This window comes from Bufo gargarizans, chromosome 4, assembly GCF_014858855.1.
Source record: "Bufo gargarizans isolate SCDJY-AF-19 chromosome 4, ASM1485885v1, whole genome shotgun sequence".
NCBI lineage: Eukaryota > Metazoa > Chordata > Amphibia > Anura > Bufonidae > Bufo > Bufo gargarizans.
Window position 1 is genome coordinate 286,482,136 of NC_058083.1, and position 25,304 is coordinate 286,507,439.

The 25,304-nt window shown below is 49.2% G+C and overlaps 1 protein-coding gene across 1 annotated transcript in view; it reads right to left on the reverse strand.

Annotated features, from left to right (window-relative positions):
* The window catches only part of SEC63 (SEC63 homolog, protein translocation regulator), a 55,565-nt gene extending 30,467 nt beyond the window's left edge, over positions 1 to 25,098 (reverse strand). Inside the window, exons 1-8 of the mRNA XM_044290086.1 lie at positions 24,842 to 25,098; positions 14,339 to 14,438; positions 13,099 to 13,213; positions 10,982 to 11,094; positions 8,629 to 8,690; positions 8,431 to 8,489; positions 8,281 to 8,331; positions 5,434 to 5,542 (exon numbers count right to left, since the gene is read on the reverse strand). Of these exons, the coding sequence (XP_044146021.1) occupies positions 5,434 to 5,542; positions 8,281 to 8,331; positions 8,431 to 8,489; positions 8,629 to 8,690; positions 10,982 to 11,094; positions 13,099 to 13,213; positions 14,339 to 14,438; positions 24,842 to 24,965 (733 nt within the window). The 5' untranslated portion in view covers positions 24,966 to 25,098. The remainder of the gene's footprint in view (positions 1 to 5,433; positions 5,543 to 8,280; positions 8,332 to 8,430; positions 8,490 to 8,628; positions 8,691 to 10,981; positions 11,095 to 13,098; positions 13,214 to 14,338; positions 14,439 to 24,841) is intronic.
* Between the last annotated feature and the right edge of the window lie 206 nt (positions 25,099 to 25,304).

Genomic DNA, 25,304 nt, shown 5'->3' on the forward strand with positions numbered 1-25,304 from the left:
CAGCCGAGGCCCGATGCCTCTGCGCCCAGGAAGCTCCGACTGCTCTGGTGGAATGAGCAGTGACGCCAAAAGGCGGAGGTCTGCCCTTGGCTCGATAAGCCTCAGACACCGCCAGTTTAATGAAACGGGCAATAGCCACCTTGGAGACCGCCAACCCTTTGCGCGAACCCTCCGGAACCACAAACAGGGAGTCCGTGCGCCGAAAGGACCCGGTGACCTCCAAGTAAATCCTCAACGCCCTGACCACATCCAGACGGTGCAGTTCCCGTTCTCTGGGGTGGGAAGGAGAGGGACAGAGCGACGGAAGGACGATGTCCTCATTGATGTGAAAGGCGGAGACCACCTTCGGCAGGAAAGTCGGGACAGGCCGAAGCACAACCTTATCCTGGTGGAAGATCAGGAAAGGTTCGGAGCAAGAAAGAGCCGCTAACTCCGACACCCGTCGGAGAGACGTGACGGCCACAAGAAAGATGACCTTGCAGGACAGAAGGCGAAGGGAGACCTCCCGTAAAGGCTCGAAGGGGGCTGATTGGAGCGCCGAGAGCACCACATTCAGGTCCCAGGAAGGAACTGGAGGGCGGTACGGCGGAACAGAGTGAGCCACCCCTTGTAAAAAGGTCTTAATTGGCCCTAGAGGGGCCAGGGGACGCTGGAGAAGAATAGACAGCGCCGAAATCTGACCCTTCAGAGAACTGAGGCACAGCCCCAGGTCCAGACCCGACTGGAGGAAGGACAGGATTGTGGGAAGAGAAAACCAGAGAGGTGGGATGCTCCGGGACTCACAGAACCCCAGATAGGACCTCCAAACCCGATAGTAGATCCTAGAGGATACGGGCTTACGAGCCCGGATCATGGTGCGGACTACGTCCGCGGAGAAACCCCGTCGCGTTAAGACGGCGGTCTCAATAGCCACGCCGTCAAACGTAGCGAGCCTAAATGCTCGTGGAAGATCGGTCCCTGAGAGAGAAGGTCTTCCCTGGAGGGCAGTGGCCACGGTGCGTCTGCCAACAGCAACATTAGGTCGGCGTACCAAGACCGGCGGGGCCAATCCGGGGCGATTAGAATCGCGGGGACGCCCTCTGCCGCGATCCTCCGAAGAACCCGTGGCAGGAGGGGAAAAGGAGGAAAGACGTACAGAAGGGAGAATTCGCGCCATGGAAGGACGAGCGCGTCGGCGCCGTATGCCTTCGGGTCCCGTGCCCTGGCCAGGTATAGGGGGACCTTGTGGTTGAATTTGGAGGCCATGAGGTCCACGTCGGGGCGACCCCAGCGAAGACAAAGGGCTTCGAACACCTCTGGGTGCAGGGACCATTCTCCCGGGTCGATGGTGGACCGGCTGAGGAAATCCGCCGCCCAGTTGTCCACCCCCGGGATGTAAATCGCAGATAAGGCCGGCACGTGCGTCTCCGCCCAGAGGAGAATGAGGGTCACCTCTTGCATCGCTGCAGCGCTGCGAGTGCCTCCCTGATGGTTTATGTATGCCACAGCCGTGGCATTGTCCGATTGGATCCGAACAGGGTGGCCCCTCAGCAGATGGGTCCAGTGTCTGAGGGACAGAAGAATCGCCCTCAGTTCCAGAATATTGATTGGAAGTCTGGACTCCGATAGAGACCAAACGCCCTGGACGGACCGGGGAGGGAAAACCCCCCCCCCCCACCCCCGTAAGCTGGCATCTGTGGTAATCACCAGCCAGTTCAGTGGAAGGAAGGACTTCCCCCTTAGAGGGATATGCAACCACCAGCCGAGGGAAGCTCGAGCCAGGGGAGGCAGAAGAAAGGTCCTGTCCAGACTCCTCAGTGATTTGTCCCAGGCCGACAGAATTGCCCTCTGAAAGGTGCGGAAATCCGGAATTGTGCAAACGGCACCGCTTCGAAACAGGCAACCATCTTTCCCAACAACCGCATGCTGGATCTGAGGGAAGGGCGGTGATGACGGAGGAGACTGCGAACCGACCCGCGAAGGGCCAGACGCTTGTCCGACGGAAGGCGGACCTCCGCCAACTCTGTATCCAGGAGCATCCCCAGGAAGATCAGCCGTCTGGAGGGGGTAAGGGAAGATTTGGGGTGGTTGATAATCCAACCGAACCGCGTCAGGGTCTCCAGAGTGAGTTCCACACTGCGGGATGTCTGAGAGAAGGAGGGTGCCTTGACCAGGATGTCGTCCAAGTATGGGAGAAGAAAAACACTTCTTGAACGTAGAAGGGCCAAGACAGGGGCCAGGACCTTGGTGAACACTCGAGGAGCAGTCGCCAGACCAAAGGGAAGGGCGACGAATTGGAAGTGATCGTCCCCCACCGCAAAGCGCAGGAAGCGGTGATGACATGGAGCAACCGGAACGTGGAGGTATGCATCCTGAATGTCGATTGAGGCCATGAAATCCCCTCTTTCCAGGGAGGCCACTGCGGACCTGAGAGACTCCATCCGGAATCTCTGCAGTCGGAGAAAACGGTTCAGGCGTTTTAGGTCCAAGATCGGACGCACTGAGCCTTCCTTCTTGGGAACCACAAAGAGGTTCGAGTAGAACCCCCTGAACCTTTCCGTCGGAGGCACGGGGGCGACGACACCCTTGTCCATTAGAGAGTGAATGGCCGCGAAGAAGGCGGCCACTCGTACGGGATCTCGCGGAGGACGGGATCGGAAGAAACGGTCTGGCGGAATGGACGCAAATTCGATTTTGTATCCGCAAGATACAATCTCGAGCGCCCATGCGTCTGAGATGTGGGCCCGCCATACGTTCCTGAATAGGAGAAGGCGGCCCCCCACCCGGGTGGGTGGGGGCGCACCTTCAGGCAGAGGGCTGCTGGCCTGTGGGAGCCCGTGCAGGCTGGGACTTGCGCCAGGTAGGTTGCGTCCGAAAAAACGGCTTCTTGCGTCTATCCTGGGCTGGGCCAGAGGAAGAAGAACTGGCCGCGGGTCTAGACCCGGTGGGCTTGCGAAAGGACCGAAAACGGGACGAACCAGCGCGACCACGGGGGGCGCCCATTGGCCTGGACTGGGGGAGGTGAGTACTCTTCCCACCCGTGGCCTCTGATATAAGTTCGTCCAGACGGGTTCCGAACAGGCGGGAACCCGTGAATGGTAGGCCGGCCAAAGAGCGTTTGGAAGCGGCGTCCGCCGCCCAAACCTTCAGCCAGAGTTCCCTCCTGACAGAAACTGCCAGGGCAGAGGAACGAGCAATGAGGGCACCCGCATCAAGGGAGGCCTCACAGACGAATTTTCCGGCCTGAACAATTAGTTGGGCTAAGGAACGGAGGTCCTGAACAGGGACGTCCGACCCTAACTCCCGTTCCAGTTGCAAACCCCATTCAGAGACCGCTTTGCCAACCCAGGCGGAGGCAAAGACCGGTCTAAGGGCCGAACCAGAGGCAGTAAATATGGCCTTGGAGAGGGATTCCGTACGACGGTCCTCAACAGACTGGAGGGAAGATCCGTCCTGTACAGGAATAGTAGTGCTTTTGGACAGGCGAGCCACGGGAGGATCAACCTTAGGCGGGGATGTCCACGTGGTCACAGAATCCGCTGGAAAGGGATAACAAATGTCCAGCTTTTTGGGTGTAATAAAGCGGACGTTAGGCCGAGTCCAAGCCTTGGATACCACAGAAGAAAAATCAGCGTGTATGGGAAAAACCTTGGAGGCCTGTTTGGGGCGGAGAAAGGACACGCCGGCCTGTTCAGAGCTGGGGGGGTCATCGTGTAGCTGAAAGGTATCACGGATGCTAGTGACAAGATGCCCCACCGCGGACGCCAATTTGGACGGAAGCTCTGAGTCCATGTCCACGTCCGAATCCGCCAGTTCTCCCTCAGAAAGCGTATCCCTTTGAGAGGATAGACTTGACTGAGCTCGCACGCATGGCGGAGAGAGCGAAGCATCTGGAGAAGATGTGCGCTCAACCCTTGAACGTTTCTGAGTATGCCGGGCCCTGGAAGATTCGCTGGGAGGCAGGGAACCAGTGGGGGCGGCAGAAACGGTAGTCCCAGCGGGTGCGACAGGGATTGTGGCAGCCTGCGGGAGAGGCGGTCTATCCACGAGACGGCCCACTACGTGTGTAAGGCTTTCCACCGCCTGAGACAGAGACCTAGCCCAGTCAGGGGGTTCAGAGGCACCGGGGGGCGCAGCGGGAAGCGGGCCCTGCACCGGGGCCTGACATGCAAGGCAATGCGGCTCAGATTGCCCACGCGGAAAAAGTTCCTTACAGGCGGTACAGGCATGGTACCAGGGTTTGGGGGCACCTGTGGGATCTGACATGCTGAAGTGTGGTTGTACTCTAATATAGAGACCACAAAGGGTTATAGCAGCTATGACCAGGAGGGTTAGGAGAGGGTTAACTGTCCTACCAGTGCCTCAGAAGAACGTCAGGAGATGGCCCAGATCAGCAGCAGCAGAGAAGCAGTGAACAGCAGTGAGCAGCAGAGAGCAGCAGAGAGCGCCCACAGAAGCCGAGCGATGTACACAGGAGGTTAGAGTCCCCCACCGTGTCCCAGCTTCCTGTCAGGAGTGAGGAAGCGCGGGAAACCTCAGCAGAAAGCGCGGGGAACAAGCTCCGCCCCCTCCAGCGCTTGAAATGTCTCCTGTGAAGGAGAACGTAGCTCCGCCCCCAAAATGAAGCCCCGCCCCCTGCCGGGACCGCTAAGCCCCGCCCCCTGCCGGGACCGCTAAGCCCCGCCCCCCGTTCTCGGCGGGAAGGGGGAGAGAGAGAAGAGAAAAATGGAGTCAGCCCCGAATGAGGGGGAGGGGGGGGGGGGAGAAAGATAGCAGCGTGGGGGGAAAAGCGTGGGGGTGCTGAGGATGCTGCTGTGCTGCATTGTCCTGCAGATGAGCGCTCAGAATGAGCGACCACGGGTGCCCCCCTTACCCAGAGGGGTAGATGCTGCAGATAGGGACGGGGTATGGGCTGGAATAGCCATCTCACCGTGCGACGTCTTCACCCTCAGTCCTTTCCAGCAGGGTCGCCCCTTCAGCCACTGGCACCGCAGTGGCAGGAAGCTGGAAGAGGGGCTTGGCGTGCGGGCGACCCCCTAGCTGGCGGGATGTAGGGGAGCCATTGCTGCCCAGATCCTCCTATTGCTTCTGTGGGGGAGGCAGCAGTGCAGATAAGTTGGCACTGGCGCAGCTCAACCCCGGGAGAGCAGAGAGGTCAAATGCGTCTCTGGTATCCCTAGGAAAAAATAAAATAACAAAATTAGAAGAAAAAGTAAAAATAACAAGGAGAAAACAGCCCTGCAGTAGCAGGGAGTGTCTTGCCTCCTTGGACACTAAGCTAAAACTGGTAGCCTCTATCTCCAGGCTGAGGGTATAGCTGATGGAGGAGGGGCTTAACAGTTTTACTTAGTGTCACGCCTCCTAGGGAGCTGAGCTATACCCAAGGTCTGTGTCCCCCAAGGAAAATGGGCGAGAAAAAAAGTTATAAATTAAATAGGAATGCAATGTACTCACGCTTCATGTCCATGTTCCGTGTCTTATAGACAAAATATGTGTAGATCTGCGTAGTGCGAATAAGGATCTGATCTCCACTATATCTGATTGATTTATACCACCAAGAACCCTAAGACAATAAAAAGGTATGAAATATCGTCATCAAGGTACGCATACACTTTACAGAACTATGTTAGGCCCCTTTCAGACGAGCGGGTGTCACCCTGCAGACTCAGTGAGTCCGCAGGGCGACACCCGCTCGTTTGAGAGGTGCCTTAGTGTATTCTCTATTGTCAATCAATGGAACATTTAAGGAGACATTTGAATAAAAATTATTACATACTAACCAGTAATCAAAAATACACAAAATATTGGACAGTGAATTTGGTCTTCTAGTTCTATAAAAATTATCATATTTCTAAGGGCTGCATTTAGAGTACTATTACACTTGCGTTGTGAGGATCTGGCAGGCAGTTCCGTCACCGGAACTGCCTGCCGGATCCGGAAATCCGCGTGCAAACGAATAGCATTTGTAGACTGATCCGAATGCAGATCCATCTAACAAATGCATTGAAACACCAAATCCGTCTCTCCGGTGTCATCCTGAAAAACGGATCCGGTATTTATTTATTTTCGCATTTTTAAAGGTCTGAGCTTGCCCCTAGGATGGAACTCAATTCCGGAAAATTTTAATGCAAGTGTTAAAGTACCCCAAGAAAAACCGCTATTAAAAAGGATTGTGCCAGGTATGAAAGTTCTGTGGATAGGGGATAACTAACTTATCAGTGGGGGTCTGACCACGGACACCCCCACCAATCCCGAGAATATTCATGTGAATCATGCACCCTGCCACTCAATTCATTCTGTATGGAAATGCTGGATATAGCTGAGCACTGTACTCTTCTATCCGTCCACTGTTAAGTTTCTGGCACAGACGGCTGCTGTAGACAGCTGATCAGTGGAGGTGTCGCACCACACTGATCTGATATTGATGACCTGTCTGGAGGATGGGTTGTCACCGTCTAGAACAGGCATCCTCAAACAGCGGCCCTCCAGCTGTTGCAAAACTACAACTCCCAGAATGCCCAAACAGCTTACAGGTATCAGCCTACAGAAGGGCATTGTGGGAGTTGTAGTTTTACAACAGCTGGAGGGCCGCAGTTTGAGGATGCCTGGTCTAGAAGTTGGACAACCCCTTTATGCAACACCAAAATCTGCAATGAAGTACAATACAATACAGGAGGATAGTGTTTGCAAAACCCCATTGACAAAACGCTGCTGATTTGAAGGCATGCAAATTTTTATGCAACACATTTGAATTTACCAGCCACATGTGAACACCCTAAAATTCACTACTGCTTATTGTTTAAAAACTGCAGGCAAGTGTGAACTGAGCCTAAATCACAATAACTGTTCCAGAATTATTATACACAACGGACGTGAATTAAAGGGGTTATCCAATATCATAAACAGCCCCACCATGTGCTGGGCCCCTCAGAGTGAATATACTTACCTGGGGGTCCCTGCACTGCCGCTGCTGGTTCTCCCTGTGCGCGGATGAAAACATCCGGTGTCGGGATGGGGGGGGGGGGGGGGGGGTTAGTCGCAGCCAGGGACGAGCCTCCCTAGCGTCACCCGCAATGCTAGGGAGGCTTTTCCCTATCGACACCGGATGTTTTCATCTGTGTATAGGGAGAAACAGCAGCAGAGGTGCGGGGACCAGAAGCGGCGCAAGTATATTCCCTCTGAGGGGCCTGGCACATGGTGGGGCTGTTTAGGATATTGGATAACCCCTTCAAGATCTGTAGAATATTGCAACCAATGATATTTAGAGCACATCCATAGGAAATGCCACACCTGGGACATCATGTATCAGAAGAGACTTTAACCAACAAACCAAGATGGCTGGCGGCAGCCACAGATCACAAGGGATGCTATGGCAGGCCAGCTTGAAGGGTTCTCCTATTTGCAGTCCCAACCAATCAGAGATGTATACTATATTAAAGGGATTGTCTCACCTCACCATTACTAAGGTGAGATTAGAATAAGCCCTGACCACCAGGTGGCCAGGAAACAGCTGGGCAGGCCAGCGCCCCACTGTTTCAGTAGCTCCCATTGCAGCCATGCCGTTTCTGAGTTAGGAAACACCATGCTGTTTCTATGTTATTTATGACTGTTTGTACATGAAGCCCTGAATTGTAAAGTGCTGCATAATATGTTTGTGCTATATGAATAAAAGATGACTATTATCGGAGGGGGGAAATGAACTCTCAAATCAGCTGTGGGAAGAGCCATGATGCATCGGTGAGCGCCACGGCCTCTTCCTAAGCCAGTGACATTACGTTCATCGGTTACATGTCCTATTCCAGTGACTGGGCTGCAATCACAGCTCTGTGCAGGTTATGCTGTGAGGAGGCCACAGCACTCATCTGACCGCTATGTCCTCTTTAAACAGCTCATCTGTGGCAGTGCTGGGAGTTGGACCCCCATCGATGAAAAATGTATGATCTATCCTCAATCAGTTCATCATCAATATTCCACTTTAAAAGAAATCAAAAGCATTTTACCAGCAGATCCCCCCAATAACGAAGTAACGGCTCTACCATTAGTCTCTGAGAAGCCTACTCAAACACTACAACCAATATAGCCACACCTTCTGCGGTCAGCTTTGCCAACTACAAAACAGGAAAAGGCCCACCTCTCTGAAAGTAAAGGGAACATAATAACCTGACTTTGGCTAAAAATAAAATGTAAAAAATAAAAATAGACTGTGACGGGAAAGTAACACAGGCCATCCAACTATTCCATCTTTATTCATTAATGTTTCCAGTAGGTTACCAGGTGCAGACATAACTGTACGGTACTTACCACAACAACTGGAAGGATGACCATAAAGGCTAGTCCATAAACCAGCAACACCTAAACCAAGAATTAGATAAGGTAAGTCACGTTCCGTAAAAGCTGTTTCAGGTATACCACAAACTCTTTCTGAAACCAATTCATTGCCCAATAACTCACCAGCATAGAATTTCTCTGGTCCACAATCCAAGCTGGCAACGCAATGCCAAAATGTGTAGCTATATGAAAAATAAGGACAAAAGTGACTGCTGTATTCATGTACAAATAGGATAATATACTGTACACACACACACAAATTGTCTTTGGAGTAAATTCTATAAAAATAAAAGTACACTAAAACAGTTAAAATTGGCTTACCTTGTGGTCCATCAGGATTGCCATATTCTTCCCAATTTCTCCTGGATTCATCATCTGTTAAACTACAGATGAAGGCAAGTTAAATTACCAATGAGCTTCAATTAAGACATGTCTAACATACAGGATTACCTTTAGCAATACTAGAGAGCAATGTTGAGAATTACCTAACGCAACGAAGAGATGAGAACAGGCATCTGATTGGTTATTATGAGCATCTACTAAACCCTTTTCCTAGCACCAGTTTTGATAAATCTCCCCCAATATGTCAACATTTTTTTAACTTTTTTAAAAGGGGTATTTCACAATGGACATAAATTATTTAAAGGGAACTTGTCACCTGGATTTTCTGTATAGAGCCGGGGACATGGGTTGCTAGATGGCCACTAGCACATCCGCAATACCCAGTCCCCATAGCTCTGTGTGCTTTTATTGTGTAAAAAAAAAATTATTTCATACATATGCAAATTAACCTGAGATAAGTCCTGTATGTGAGATGAGTCAGGGACAGGACTCATCTCCGGTTAATTTACATATGTATCAAATAGTTTTTTTACATAATAAAAAGCACACAGAGCTATGGGGACTGGGTATTGCGGATGTGCTAGCGGCCATCTAGCAACCCATGTCCTCAGCTCTATATACAAAATCCCGGTGACAGGTTCCCTTTAAGGCAGCCCTCCCCTTCAACTGTTAGTGACCAAAAATTCAGCTTGAAAGGGGTTAATGGAATCCTCTCTTGAGAGTTCTGTCTCATATTCTATGCACTAATGGGGTATACACTGGGTGGCTCTTTATTCTTTTTAACTTTTATAAGCATTATTTAAATGTTGTTCTATTTATATTAATTATACTATCCACCCAATTACCAGAGGGTGGCTCCATGGCGTATGTGTGTGTGTGTGTGTATAATAAAATATATATATATATATATATATATATATATATATATATATATATATATATATATATATATATATATATATATATATATATATATACACATACATACATACACACACATATATACACACACGTGCATGTTTTTATAACTGTTGTGTAATGCCTTATGAAGGGACCCTCCACTTCATTAAAGCACCAAGGAAGGTTAAATAAATAATTTAAATTAAGATAAATAAGGTTAAATAAATATTTTTTTCTAATTTTCTGTTGTCTAAACCTGGAGTGCATCTTATAGTCAAGTATAGTGTGAAATACAGTAAAGTACATTGTCAAAGCGACTAATATGGATGTTCTATATTGTAAAACACTTTACCTCTTCAAAAAAACACCTTCAGATTAATAACTAACCTCAAATTGTTAAAGGGTTTCTGTCATCAGAAAAATCGTTATGCGACATTAGTGATGTGCTAATGTCAGCAGAACATACCATAACTGTATGATTTTTAACTCCCAGCTTGCCGCTGTTCCCTCAAAATAAAGACTTGTATAATATGCTAATGAGCCTCTAGGTGCTACTAGGGCGTTGCTGCAGCACCTAGAGGCTCCGTCTTCTCAGCCTTTTGCACGCCCATGTCTAGTTGATTGACGTCCTAGTTCTCCTCAGTGCCCGTAAAATCCTGCGCCTTCCTGTTTAGTATTCGGCACAGTGAGTGAAGGACGCTCTCCTGCTGCCAGCTTCACGCACTGCGCCGAATACTAAATGAGACGGCCCAGGCGCGGGATTTTACGGGCACAGAGGACCACGCAATTTCTCTTGGTAACTTCAAGTTCAAACCATCTACGCTTGTGAGTATAATAAAAAACATTTTTTTAGGCAAAGTGTTTGCAGTGCTTCACTATTGGAGCAAATTTCTATCTGTAGAATTAACCACGGGAGAGACACAGGAGACGTCATATGTGTTTGATGTGTCCTCGCATTTTCTCCGGCGCTTGTGAGTATAACAAATACAAGTGCATGTGAATAGTGTCTACTACAGGACTTCACTATTGGTGCGGTCTTTGATACTCCACAGGGCTCTCTGTGAGAGGAAGAGCTTTGTGGAATCTGATGTTTTACCCATATGCAAAAAAATTGGATGGTTTGAACTTGAGAAGTTACCAAGAGAAATTGTGCGGTCCACTTAAACGCATTTGATCTTCTATCTCCTCCACAGATCCTTTTCCCTGTGTTAATCTTGTTCACGTCACATGAAGTCACACCTCATATGCGACCTAGGAGCTGCAGGGTGAATCCCCCTTCTGCACAATGTACACAGCTTAACACAAAAGACACTTTTTATATTTTCCTCTTGAGCCATCTATATCAGGAGGCTATACTCTTACCTGCCAGGTCTCATGGCAGAACCCCTCTTTATATGAATAATCAGTGAAAGACGCTATGTAAAGTACTTACGCTTCATATGCCTTTGCAATCTTCATGAAAATAGCATCATCTCCTCCTTTATCAGGGTGAAATTTCAGCGAAAGCAGACGGTACTGTTTCTTAATTTCTGCGACAGTGGCACCCTTTTAACAAAAAGTGTTGCAAAGAAACAGGTCAGTAACATCTACATTGACTGAGGATCTACTTAAATCACTATATAGAGTAATATGTGGTAAGATTGTCTGTTAAAGGGAACCTGTCAGGAGCTTCATGCAGCTGAACCACAGGCTTCCTAGTCACAAGTACCTAGGTTTACTCTGAAAATGTGCTTTACAAATTATGCACAACATCATGGGGTGTCATTGGATTATTACTGCAGCTGGGCCATAATGTAGGCTACTAGGTCTGCCATCTTTGTACTTCTATTAGGTACTAACAAGCAGAATACACAGTAATCTAGAAGTATTCCAGTTTATTGTAGCAGTGTTCAAAGTGCCCAAAAAAAAAAAAAAAAAAAAAAAAAAAAAAAAAAAAAGGTAGAAAAAAAGAAAATTCCCCAATAAAAGCCTTATTATGGCAATAGATTAAAAAAATCGACACATGAAGTGCTTCCATTTTGGAAGTGCTCATTAGTATCAGAGGACCAGGAAGCAGTGAAGGCTCTGTACTCACCTCTTCCTGGTCCTCGGCTGTGAAGGCTACGCACAGTGTGAGGGCGCGCTGTGACCTCACGCTGTGCGCGCCGGGTCACAGCACAACCGACAGCAGGAAGAAGACAGAGCGCGCTGGAGGTGAGGAGCGGCAGCATGCAGGAGAGGCAAGTGTTTTATTTTTATTTTATTTGCTCTGTGGCACTGGGGCTCATACTGGGGGCATAATAAATGGCACAGGGGGCATAATAAATGACACGGGGGCTAATGGGCTGATCTGAGGCCTGATTAAGGGTCTTATTAACATTGGGGGTCTGATTGGGGCTGTCAGATGAGGTCTGATTGCTGGCCTGATCTGAGATCTAATGAAAAATATTTTTTTTCTTATTGTCCTCCTCTAAAACCTAGGTGCGTCTTATGAGCCGGTGCTTCTTACAGGGCGAAAAATACTGTACTTGTCCCACAAAAAACAAACCTTGATGAAAAAAAAAAAGTTATGGCGATCAAAATGTTAATATGAAAAAAATACAAAAAAATAAATGAATTTAAACTTAAAAAGGGACTGTCCAATATAATTAAGTCTCTGACATGCTGCTGATTGATGTAAAATAAAACGTGATGGTACACTTGATCTAAAGTAAATAAAATGTTATCCTTTGTGTAAACCAAAAGAAAATGATGGCATACTTGATGTAAAATAAAATAAAAAAATGGTATCCTTTATGCAAAATAAAAAGTGATGGTATACTTGCCCCTTTCTCTGCGCCATTCTGTGTACTGCTGGTCCAGTCCTCCTGCCGCTGCTCGTTTACATACAGGTATACAGCACATCATCGCTGCAGGTTGTAAACTAGCAGCGGCAGGAGGATCAGATTGGTAGACCAAAGAATAGCTCCTGATAAAGTACCAAGTATACCACTTTCAATTTTACGGGGGCATGTCCGTGCCTTAATTATCTTGGACAACCCCATTACAGGGGTTGTCTCATCTCAGACAATCGGGGCAAGGTGGTGGCTGGAGGACTCCGGTCAGGCCACCACCAAGCACACTCCCCATAGAAGTGAATGGGAGCGCACCGCACATGACCGGCCACCGCTCCCATTCACTTCTATGGGCTCAACGGAAATAGCAGAGCCAGCGCTCGGCTATTTTCGGCGGCCCCATAAAAAAAAAAATTAATGGAGGGCGGCTGCACATGCACAGTGCGCCCTCCACCACTTTGGGGCTACGTTCTCCAGCAGTGGGACCCACACCTACAAGACAATGGGGGCATATCCTAGCGATATGCCCCCATTGTCCGAAATGAGACAACCACTTTATGGGGCTAAAGAACCAAACCCTACAAGTTTGTCCAATGGTTGCTGTGATGGGGCTGTCCAGAAGATGTTTGAATGTCATAAGCAGGGGACTCCATAGAAGCCTTGCATAACACTATGATGTACATGACTGGGAGTTCTGACAATATTTGAAAGTATTACTGATGAAAATTGTACTCACCGGATCTAAGCCTAGAACTTCATATGGATTGTATTCCTGGTATTCTTTATCAGTTTTGGAAACTTTGTAGGCAAGAAATATAAACAATGCCCATCCAAGCAGCAGCACTATTTTCCTGTGCAAATACACCCAATGGATTAGAGAGTTGGCAGAAGTCCATGAGCAGCAACTGTTCACATTTACTTCTCATTTTCCACCAAAGATCGCTGTGTAGCCACTGAACTAAATGGGGTCGCAGAAAACCTGCAAGTCGCTGCAACATCGCGCACAAAAATCAGAAAATGCTAGATTTTACGATTCTGGGTCACGACAACTTGCAAGTCGCACTGCACTACACAGCGATCTTTGGTTGTGCAACAGGTATTGCCACGTAATCCAAAGGCAGGCATTTTGAGATATCGTCTGTCAACTCCAAGCATATGTTGCAGACAAACAAGAAGCTAATGACAGAGTATGCATTTAAAAAAAATAAACTCCAGAATCAATGATCTCATCAGGTCCCTCGGTACCAGTTACTTAACTCCTACTTATACTATAACACTGTTAGTCTAGTGCCTTCATTTCCAGCCACTGCTTCTGACTCAGCGAAGAGAATATGCAAAGCATACTCTAACACTACAATGATTCAGTACTTTACTCCATCGACAAGAGGAACAAATTACTTGCCATATTAGCCACAAGACCAAGCACGAAAGCAGGTCTAATGACCCCAACTGAAAGTCATAGGAATCACAATTGTGTCCATAATATGTACCCGGCCTTAAAGGGGTTCTCCGGTAATACTGATTTCTAATCAAGTGCCCGCAGCTTGCCTCCTGAAATAGAAGATTCTTACTTACCTGCTCCACACCGCTCTTCCTCCCCCCCTTTGGGCATGGTCACTTGCACTGCTGCAGCCAATGACTGGCTTCAGCAGTGAAGTGACCACAAGCAGCACGACAATGCTAAAGCCAGTCATTGGCCCATAGCTAGCTTGATGCAAACACTGCAGGGACCGGAAGCTGGAGAAAACCGAGGACCAGAGTGGGGAGGAGCCGGTAAATATGAATCTTCTATGACAGGGGCATGCCAGCACTTGCTTCAAAATCTTTATTACAGAAACTCCTCTTTAAAGCGATTCTAGGCATGTTAAGGGAATGAGGTCTGCCGGCCTCAGCCCCAGTTTTAGTGGAGAGGTGATCCCCATATATGTATAGTAGTAAGAGCTGATGGAAGAGAACAATGCAGAGCTTGTACTTACTTCACAGTTGGAGCGATATTCTGTTGTGGCTTTATAGCCTTCAGCTGATACCATAAGCAGCTTCTATATACATTACGGATGGTTCTCAGTCGGACGTGTTCTACAAAGGGAATACAAGAAAAACATGTAAAACAATGCCTCAAAGCCAATGTCTAGTTAACAGAAAGCAGACACCTTCTTGCTGGTAATAACGGTGGTCCTATGTGATGGCCTGTCCCAAGTACATTATATCATTTTTATTTCACCCTGCGTAGTCTGATCCTGTAGCCGCACTCCATTCTATGTCTGCTAGTCATTGACTGAAGGAGTCCGACTGGCCCAAACTGACAGGGGAGTATTGCTCCTTATGTTATTTTAAGGCATTGGGAGCTATTGGAAAAAAACATGGTGCTGGAGAACCCCTTTAATGTAGTCTATTTGCAAAGTTGGTTTATTTTTTTATTTTAAATACATTGAACCAATAAAAAAAATATAAAATGTTGCAAATTGTGAAAAAACAAACCAAAAATACAAGTAGCTTTTTTTTCTAGATTAAATGGGTTTTCCAAGGGTAAAATACTGATGACATATCCTCAGGATAGGTCACCCTTAGCTGATCAGTGGGGGTTCCAATCTCGGCACCACCACCGATCAGATGTTTGAAGAGGCTACAGCATCCTCACAGCAAACCAAGCATAGCACTATACACTGTATAGCGGGTGTTGGAGCTCAGCCCCATTCATTTGAATAGGACTGCACATAGGCCATGTGACTGCTGACAGCTGATTGGCAGGGATGCCGGGTGTCAGGCCTCCACTAATAACCTATCCTGAGAATGTGTCACAATTACAGTTGAATATGGTTCTAAATTAGATGATATAGTAATTACTATACAGAAGCAGTGGACAGTCCCCATCATTGTATGCACGTGTTGGAAGCATACAGAGCAACTACTACTTCACTATGGAGCAGACTAGGGCTGCAGCTAACGATTATTTGAATAATCGATTAGTTGCCGATTAATTTCTACGATTAATCGGGAAAAACGACAAAATTACAAAACAGAGGTTTATATGATCTTACTTGAAAAATTATGTTCAAAGGCCATATTAAAACAAATTGTGGACGACACTTATGGGGGATCTGTGGACGACACTTATGGGGGATCTGTGGACGACACTTATGGGGGATCTGTGGACGACACTTATGGGGGATCTGTGGACGACACTTATGGGGGGATCTGTGGACGACACTTATGGGGGGATCTGTGGACGACACTTATGGGGGGATCTGTGGACGACACTTATGGGGGGATCTGTGGACGACACTTATGGGGGGATCTGTGGACGACACTTATGGGGGGATCTGTGGACGACACTTATGGGGGGATCTGTGGACGACACTTATGGGGGGATCTGTGGACGACACTTATGGGGGATCTGTGGACGACACTTATGGGGGGATCTGTGGACGACACTTATGGGGGGATCTGTGGACGACACTTATGGGGGGATCTGTGGACGACACTTATGGGGGGATCTGTGGACGACACTTATGGGGGGATCTGTGGACGACACTTATGGGGGGATCTGTGGACGACACTTATGGGGGGATCTGTGGACGACACTTATGGGGGGATCTGTGGACGACACTTATGGGGGGATCTGTGGACGACACTTATGGGGGGATCTGTGGACGACACTTATGGGGGGATCTGTGGACGACACTTATGGGGGGATCTGTGGACGACACTTATGGGGGGATCTGTGGACGACACTTATGGGGGGATCTGTGGACGACACTTATGGGGGGATCTGTGGACGACACTTATGGGGGGATCTGTGGACGACACTTATGGGGGGATCTGTGGACGACACTTATGGGGGGATCTGTGGACGACACTTATGGGGGGATCTGTGGACGACACTTATGGGGGGGATCTGTGGACGACACTTATGGGGGGGATCTGTGGACGACACTTATGGGGGGGATCTGTGGACGACACTTATGGGGGGGATCTGTGGACGACACTTATGGGGGGGATCTGTGGACGACACTTATGGGGGGGATCTGTGGACGACACTTATGGGGGGGATCTGTGGACGACACTTATGGGGGGATCTGTGGACGACACTTATGGGGGGATCTGTGGACGACACTTATGGGGGGATCTGTGGACGACACTTATGGGGGGATCTGTGGACGACACTTATGGGGGGATCTGTGGACGACACTTATGGGGGGATCTGTGGACGACACTTATGGGGGATCTGTGGACGGCGTTTATGGGGGATCTGTGGACGACACTATTATGGGGGATCTGTGGACGGCGTTTATGGGGGATCTGTGGACGGCGTTTATGGGGGATCTGTGGACGGCGTTTATGGGGGATCTGTGGACGACACTATTATGGGGGATCTGTGGACGACACTATTATGGGGGATCTGTGGACGACACTATTATGGGGGATCTGTGGACGACACTATTATGGAGAGGGGGATATGTGCACTGTTATGGGCATAACAGTGCACAGATCCCTTTCCTCATAACAGTGCACAGACCCCCCTTCCCATAGCAGTGCCATACACAGACCCCCCCTCCTCCCCATAGCAGTGCTATAGACAGATCCTCCCCCCTCCCCATAGCAGTGCTATACACAGACCCCCCTTCCCCCTAACAGCCCCGGCGCTTGCATCTTTATTTTACCTTTTTACAATGACGCTCCCGCTCCTGTAACAGCCAGGCAGAGCGGACGGCGGCGTAACGTCACTCAATCACGTGACGCGCCTGCTCCGCCCACTTCATGAATGAAGGAGGCGGAGCAGGCGCGTCACGTGATTGAGTGACGTTACGCCGCCGTCCGCTCTGCCTGAATGTTACAGGAGCGGGAGCGTCATTGTAAAAAGGTAAAATAAAGATGCAGCGCCCGCCCGAATAGCAACGAATCGGCGATTATTCGATAACTGGATTCGTCGACAACGAATCCAGTTATCGAATATAATCGATTACATCGATTAATCGTTGCAGCCCTAGAGCAGACCCAGGCCGAAATGTAAACTCATTCAAACGACAGCACACATCCCCATTCATTTTAGGCCTCATGCACACGACCATGCTTTGCGGTACACATTGCAGATCCGCAAAAAACGGATGCTGCTCGTATGCAATCCGCCATTTGCAAAACGGAACAGGCGGCCATAATAGAAATGCCTATTCTTGTCCGCAAAACGGACAAGACTAGGACATGTTTTATTTTATAGCCACGGAACGGAGCAATGGATGCGGACAACACACGGAGTGCTGTCCACATCTTTTGGAGCCCCATTAAAGTGAATGGGTACGCAGCCAAACCGCAAAAAATGCGGCTTGGATACGGAACAAAACAACAGTTGTGTATATGAGGCTTTAATGTGTGTATTCAGACATCAGTGTTTTACCACGGTCCATGTTCTTAGCGCAGATGCATGCTCTATTTTGTCCACGTTCATAGATCCATCACGCCCATTATAGTCTATGGGTCCGTGTCTCATGGATCATTAAGAAGAGATGCTTTGAAAATTATTTTTCGGCTGTGCAGTGTCAGTGAAAAACAGCCTACAGCAGGGCCTTGTGGGAGTTGTAGTTTTACAACAGCTGGAGCGCCGCAGGTTGAGCAGGCCTGCATTAGATGGTGTAGGCCATTAGTCCAGAGAGGTTGTGCCAGAACTTGGCGAGGCCTTTATCTGGATTACTGACAGCTGCTCAGACTCCCCATATCCAGACCCATTTGGGGTCCTTATACATGGATCAATTATCAGGCAGATCATCAGGAACGAAGCAGACGTTCCCAGTAATTGCCTGCTCGTCAGTGGAGACGAGAACTGCATTTACGTTCACCAATCATCTCCTCTGTAAGGGGACCAGTAATCGATACGGTGATCCCTTGTCCCCATAGAAAATCCTTATTCTTGGCAGCAGATGTCCATTTAGATAGTATGATCCGATGACTGTTGGTACTGATCGAACAAGACGATTACCCGATGAAGGAGCGTTTGCTCATTCATCAGGCGATCGCTGGCATTTTTTATAGTGGCAGATTATTGAGAATGAGCGTTTCTATAAACACTGCCCTATAGTCTGCCTGATCATCGGTCCATGTAAAGGGACCCTTAAGGTGGATTTACATGGCTCCATTTTCAGGCAGATTATAAGGAATGAACGTTCCCGACAATCTGCCACTGCCAGACACCTGACAAGCTGTTTCAATGGCTTTTTGTCTTCCTGGAAACAGTCCTGGGGGTACAAACCATAAGAATCCTGCAGCTTGCCAAGCTTCAGTCCAGAACTAATGCAGAGAGCACTCGACTGATCAATGAAGGGACACGAGTGATCACCTTTGTATTAATGGCTTGTGTTCTCAGTGAGAAGATCCTAGGTCACACAGGATCCCTACTGCTTGTACTCGGGAGACACTGGAATAGATTCCAGCGCAGCTGCAAGAAACAGCACATATTCAAAAGGGGATATCCAAACCATATGCTTGGGATAATAAAGGAGGGCACCCTACTGAGCAGACCAGAAAGCCACAAAGGTTAGGCCTCTGTTCACACCATGCTTTTGGCTACAAAGGAGATTCATGTCAGAATATTCCACGACGTACCCTCTTCTAATGCCGGGTTTGTGGGGCAGATTATCAGGGACGCCGATTCCCGATAATCTGAGTGATCCTGTCATTCATGAGGGCACACCAATTATTATTTCTGGGCAGCAGATTGTGCGGTCTAAACTAGGGTTGGGCGATATACCGGTTTTTCGATATACCGCGGTATTAAAAAAACAGCGATATGGCGATATCGCAGTTTCCTAATACCGCGGTATATTTCGTTACGTCACAGCTTTAAAAACAGAGTCCGCGGCACCGCTGCGCTGCCCCCACCCATCATTAGCTATATCTCCTCCTGCTTGTTCTGAATGCGCTGTCTCCGACTCCACCCACCGACCGACGTCTACTCTAACGTCGGAATCAGCACGCCCCCAGGCCGAGACTAGCAGAGCTGAGCGCAGTACACTTACAGACTACAGCAGCAGCGAGTGGCGGGAAAGTTAGTCAGACTCAGAGAAGAACCTGCTACGCTCCGTCCGACTCCCGTCCCACCCACCCCCTGCGGAGAGAAGAGATTAGAGTGACTGTCGACGGGCAGCTATTAAAAGGTGTAAAATGTCACTCCACAGTTCTAACTTCTGCCTATTACCCCAGTTATATGACTTGGCCCAGGCCCAGTGCCCACTCAGTCGGTCCTTCATGCCTGGCTGCGCCGCCTACCAGTGCCACTAGCTGCATGCTCCTGAGCCATCATGAGTCCCTGCACTCCTGTCTCCCTCCAGTACCTCCCGGCTCCCCCATGACTGTTTGACATGATGAGCATGACGGTTGACCAACAAGAAGGAATTATGGTGGGCACCCGGCACACTGGCCAGACAGGTCACCGGTGACAACTTATGTCACAGTCACACAGGTAGCCATAAGACATGGAGGGGGCAGCTGCTGCCCCCCTGCCCCATATACTCTAAGTAATGTTTCCTTTTGTGACTGCTGCACCCCATTATAACTGTATGTAATGGCTCCTTGCGGCTGCGCTCCTTGTGACCCCCCATACAGTATAACGTCTCCTGCTGGCCCCCCATACAGTATAACGTCTCCTGCTGGCCCCCCATACAGTATAACGTCTCCTGCTGGCCCCCCATACAGTATAACGTCTCCTGCTGGCCCCCCATACAGTATAACGTCTCCTGCTGGCCCCCCATACAGTATAACGTCTCCTGCTGGCCCCCCATACAGTATAACGTCTCCTGCTGGCCCCCCATACAGTATAACGTCTCCTGCTGGCCCCCCATACAGTATAACGTCTCCTGCTGGCCCCCCATACAGTATAACGTCTCCTGCTGGCCCCCCATACAGTATAACGTCTCCTGCTGGCCCCCCATACAGTATAACGTCTCCTGCTGGCCCCCCATACAGTATAACGTCTCCTGCTGGCCCCCCATACAGTATAACGTCTCCTGCTGGCCCCCCATACAGTATAACGTCTCCTGCTGGCCCCCCATACAGTGTAACGTCTCCTGCTGGCCCCCCATACAGTGTAACGTCTCCTGCTGGCTGGCCCCCCATACAGTGTAACGTCTCCTGCTGGCTGGCCCCCCATACAGTGTAACGTCTCCTGCTGGCTGGCCCCCCATACAGTGTAACGTCTCCTGCTGGCTGGCCCCCCATACAGTGTAACGTCTCCTGCTGGCTGGCCCCCCATACAGTGTAAGGTCTCCTGCTGGCTGGCCCCCCATACAGTGTAAGGTCTCCTGCTGGCTGGCCCCCCATACAGTGTAAGGTCTCCTTGTGGCTGCCCCCATACAGTGTAAGGTCTCCTTGTGGCCGCCCCCATACAGTGTAAGGTCTCCTTGTGGCCGCCCCCATACAGTGTAACGTCTCCTTGTGGCCGCCCCCATACAGTATAACCTCTCCTTGTGGCCGCCCCCATACAGTATAACCTCTCCTTGTGGCCGCCCCCATACAGTATAACCTCTCCTTGTGGCTGCCCCATACAGTATAACCTCTCCTTGTGGCCGGCCCCCATACAGTATAACGTCTCCTTGTGGCTGCCCCCATACAGTATAACGTCTCCTTGTGGCCGCCCCCATACAGTGTAACGTCTCCTTGTGGCCGCCCCCATACAGTATAACCTCTCCTTGTGGCCGCCCCCATACAGTATAACCTCTCCTTGTGGCCGGCCCCATACAGTATAACGTCTCCTTGTGGCTGCCCCCATACAGTATAACGTCTCCTTGTGGCTGCCCCAATACAGTGTAACGTCTCCTTGTGGCCCCAAGTGTTTTTTTCTTCTAAATGGGCATTTATCGCGATATATATCGTTATCGCGATAAATTTCTTAATATCGTTATCGTGGGAATATTTTTGATATCGTCCAACCCTAGTCTAAACAGCGATCTGCCCAGAAACAATGCAGCTGTACGAGGATGAACAATCGCAATAGCGATCCCTAGTCCTCATATTGTGGAGGAGATCGCTGCATGTAAATGCTGAGCTTGACCCCCACTGACTGAGCAGCCGACTGTTGCTTCCTTCCCGATAATCTGCTGCTTCTTGCCCTGTGTAAATCATAAATCCCCCATACACATTTGGTTTGGGGGAACGTGTATTTAGTAAGAAAGCTGTTGCCGGAAACTTCAGGAGGCGGCTTGTCTCCTGGGAGAACAAAAGGTTTGGTCAAAAATATTCACTTCACCCGATACTTCTCTCTCCGCCACCATCTGTTAGAGGAGGGGTGGGAGCTCCCCGCACACATTTCTGGTCAGGGGTCACACTTGCCTTTGTCATCATAAACCACAATACAAGCCACGTGCCACTGCGACTTGCCTGTGCTTTTACAATAAAGTGACAGCAAGATGCAGACAAGTCACACAAGTGTCACATGGCTTTTCTATATATTGATTATAGTGGATGGCACTCCTGGGTATGATGTTCGGTGCTCAGTGGAAGGGATCAATCACAATATATATAGAAACCACGGCACTCGATAAGTCGTTTTGCAAAATTCAATTCATTTATTTGTTGTCCATCCCAAAAGGATCTTTTTTATATACTGCAATTGGCCAACGTTTCAGTCCTAGTAGGACTGAAACGTTGGCCAATTGCAATATATAAAAAAGATCCTTTTGGGATGGACAACAAATAAATGAATTGAATTTTGCAAAACGACTTATCGAGTGCCGTGGTTTCTATATACATGGCTTTTCTATGAAATATGTTACCAGCCTTACAGGCAGACTACGCTGTCTGAACCAATTTAAAGGCACTGTCCATGGCCTATCCTCGGGATAGGCAATCACTCGCTGATCGCGGAGGTCTGACACCCTTCCCCTCCGGTGATCAGCTGTTTGGTTGTAGCTCTGTTGCCAGAAGTTGGCGCTGGAACTGCAAAGCTCTTCCATGGGAGCAGCTGGGAGTTGTAGTTTTGCAACAGCTGGAGAGCTGCAGGTTGGCCAGCCGGGATCTAGATCCAGGATGTCCAAGCTGCAGCCTCCAGCTGTCGAAAAACATGTCAGGGCTTCTACCAGATGTTTGCCATCGGCGCCACAAGTGGGACCTGGGGCACAGCCACACGTTGAGAGGGTTTAAAACTACAAAAGCCAGACAAGGCTGTCTCTGACTACCTGGACCCCCACAGATGGATTAGATTCCTCATTAGATACCATTCCCAGTCCCCCATACACACACTCACTGGGCCGAGCCAAGCATGCATGTGTCCTGAATGTGGAGAAAGGGACCTCTGGCAGGGCCTTATCTCCCCGAGAACAAAAGAAACGGGCAGTTGAAATCCAACATGCCCAATCCATATCTTCTTACCCAACATCTGCCGTCAGGGTAGATTCGAGACACCCCTCCCCCACACCTATTAGATCGCCAGAAGTCTGGTTTAGCCACATTCATCTAATGTGGAGCCAGTAGGGATAAGCGAATCGACTTCCGATTTTGTTTTAATACTGTTAGCGGGCGCTCCGTGTAGTATTAGAATGTATTGGCTCCGATAAGACTTCATGTAATAACTTCGGAAATTCATTTCTACTGTACAAAACCTTTGTACCAAACTCGGGTTCGCTCATCCCTAGTAGCCAGCCAACTCTGTGGGACTGCTGGAGACTGTCAGGTGCAGCCCCAACGCGCATGTGTGACCACCAGGTGAACACGGGGCCCCACTGAGGGGCCACAGAGGTCGAATCCCCTATCCTGTGGATAAACGGTCATAGGACAACCCGGTTAGGGATGTTACTCCTCTTTCGTGAACCTGCTCCTGCATTGAAGACCCTGAACATGCAGCTGTATCCTAACGCTCTGCGCCTTACCCCCTACAGAAGCCCTGCCAGCTTTCTGCACCCCTCCTACCACGTATACAAAGAGCACCCAAAGGACCCTGTTGGCTTAGAATAGGGTCGGTCAGATTTTACTCTAGGTTTCCACTTGCCTCTAGGGCACAAGAATATCTTGTCATCAAAAGGGACAGAAACTTTGACAACCGAGCACTAAACACAAGTGTGAACAGAACCTACAAAGAAACAGCAGCTGCCCTCTCAGCAACTCCTGACCAAACCACTTCCATCCCAAAACACTCCCCACCAGAACTAGGAGCTCGTGCACACAACCAGATCTTTCTTCAGTGTGCCATCAGTTGTTTTTTTCCCCCCCATGTACACGACTGGCTCTTTCTTCCGTTTTTTCCCCCCATGTACTGCACATTGACCTGTTTATTTCTGGTGGGCCAAACTCACATCCATGTGCCAGATCCACACATCTCAGCAGAGGTTGTAGTCTCAGTTTTTTCCCCCATGTACCGCACATTGACCCGCCCATTTCTGGTGGGCCACACTCACATCCATGTTCCAGATCCACACATCTCAGCAGAGGTTGTAGTCTCAGTTTTTTCCCCATGTACCGCACATTGACCCGCCCATTTCTGGTGGGCCACACTCACATCCATGTGCCAGATCCACACATCTCAGCAGAGGTTGTAGTCTCAGTTTTTTCCCCATGTACCGCACATTGACCCGCCCATTTCTGGTGGGCCACACTCACATCCATGTGCCAGATCCACACATCTCAGCAGAGGTTGTAGTCTCAGTTTTTTCCCCCATGTACCGCACATTGACCCGCCCATTTCTGGTGGACCACACTCACATCCATGTGCCAGATCCACACATCTCAGCAGAGGTTGTAGTCTCAGTTTTTTCCCCCATGTACCGCACATTGACCGGCCCATTTCTGGTGGGCCACACACATCCATGTGCCAGATCCACACATCTCAGCGGAGGTTGTAGTCTTCTCAGTTTTTTGTGGCTGAGAGCTTATCTGTTATTTTTGCAGACTAAGGCCTCATGCACCCGGGCCTTTGTTTTGGTCCGCATCCGAGCCGCAAATACGGACCCATTCACTTCAATGGGACCGCAAAAGATGCGGACAGCACTCCGTGTGCTGTCTGCCTCCGTTGCTTGGTACGCAAAAAAAAAATAACCTGTCCTATTTTTGTCTGCGCTTTGCGGACAAGAATAGGCAGTTATATTAAAGGCTGTCTGTGCCGTTCTGCAAATTGCGAAACGCACACGGATGCCATCCGTGTTTTGCGGATCCGTGAATTACGGACCGCAAAACACATAACGGTCGTGTGCATGTAGCCTAAAATACAGACATGTGCATGAGGCAGAAGGATGGGTGACAAGGGGCTACACCTGGTCATAGTGATGAGGGTGGGCTGTAGTGTACACATGGTGCCCGTCCATATTTGTGTTCACCTATTGGGTCAATGTTCATCTGCCATAAACTGATGGGCTCCACCGGCAGAAACATGAGGACGCCGCTCCTAGCTGTACCCACCAGCATATGACATCGCTATACCCATCAATGACGTGTAAGCAGCAAGGCAGGCAGCAGGCGGTTTGCCCCAGCCAGCAGCTGTATGCCAGCCATACTTTCACACTCACCCGAGTTCTGGTCACGGGGCCACAGGTAATATGTGGCCGGGATGACTATCAGTCCTACGAACGAGGTCAGGAAGTAGAGGAACGTGTTGCCACTGTCGTCATACTGGAACTGTTGCCCAGCCATGGCTGCCCTTTCCTCTACCCGCCGGGCAAACTACCCGTCACCGGGACCCTTACTGCTCACGACACTACAAAACCGTCCGACCGACCTACGGCCGTTACCCGTGAAGGGCCCGCCCACCTACTCCTAGACACGCCCCCACAGCGCATCACTACCAGGCAAATCTCGCGACGACGAGTATGGAATACGTGTTATTTTCTCTAACAAACTTTATTAGAAAATGACAGCGCCTAGATGTCATGCTGTTTGTATAAACTTTATTAAAAATGACACTGTGTACAGGTCAGGCTGTTTGTATAAACTTTATTAGAAAATGATACTGTGTACAGGTCAGGCTGTTTA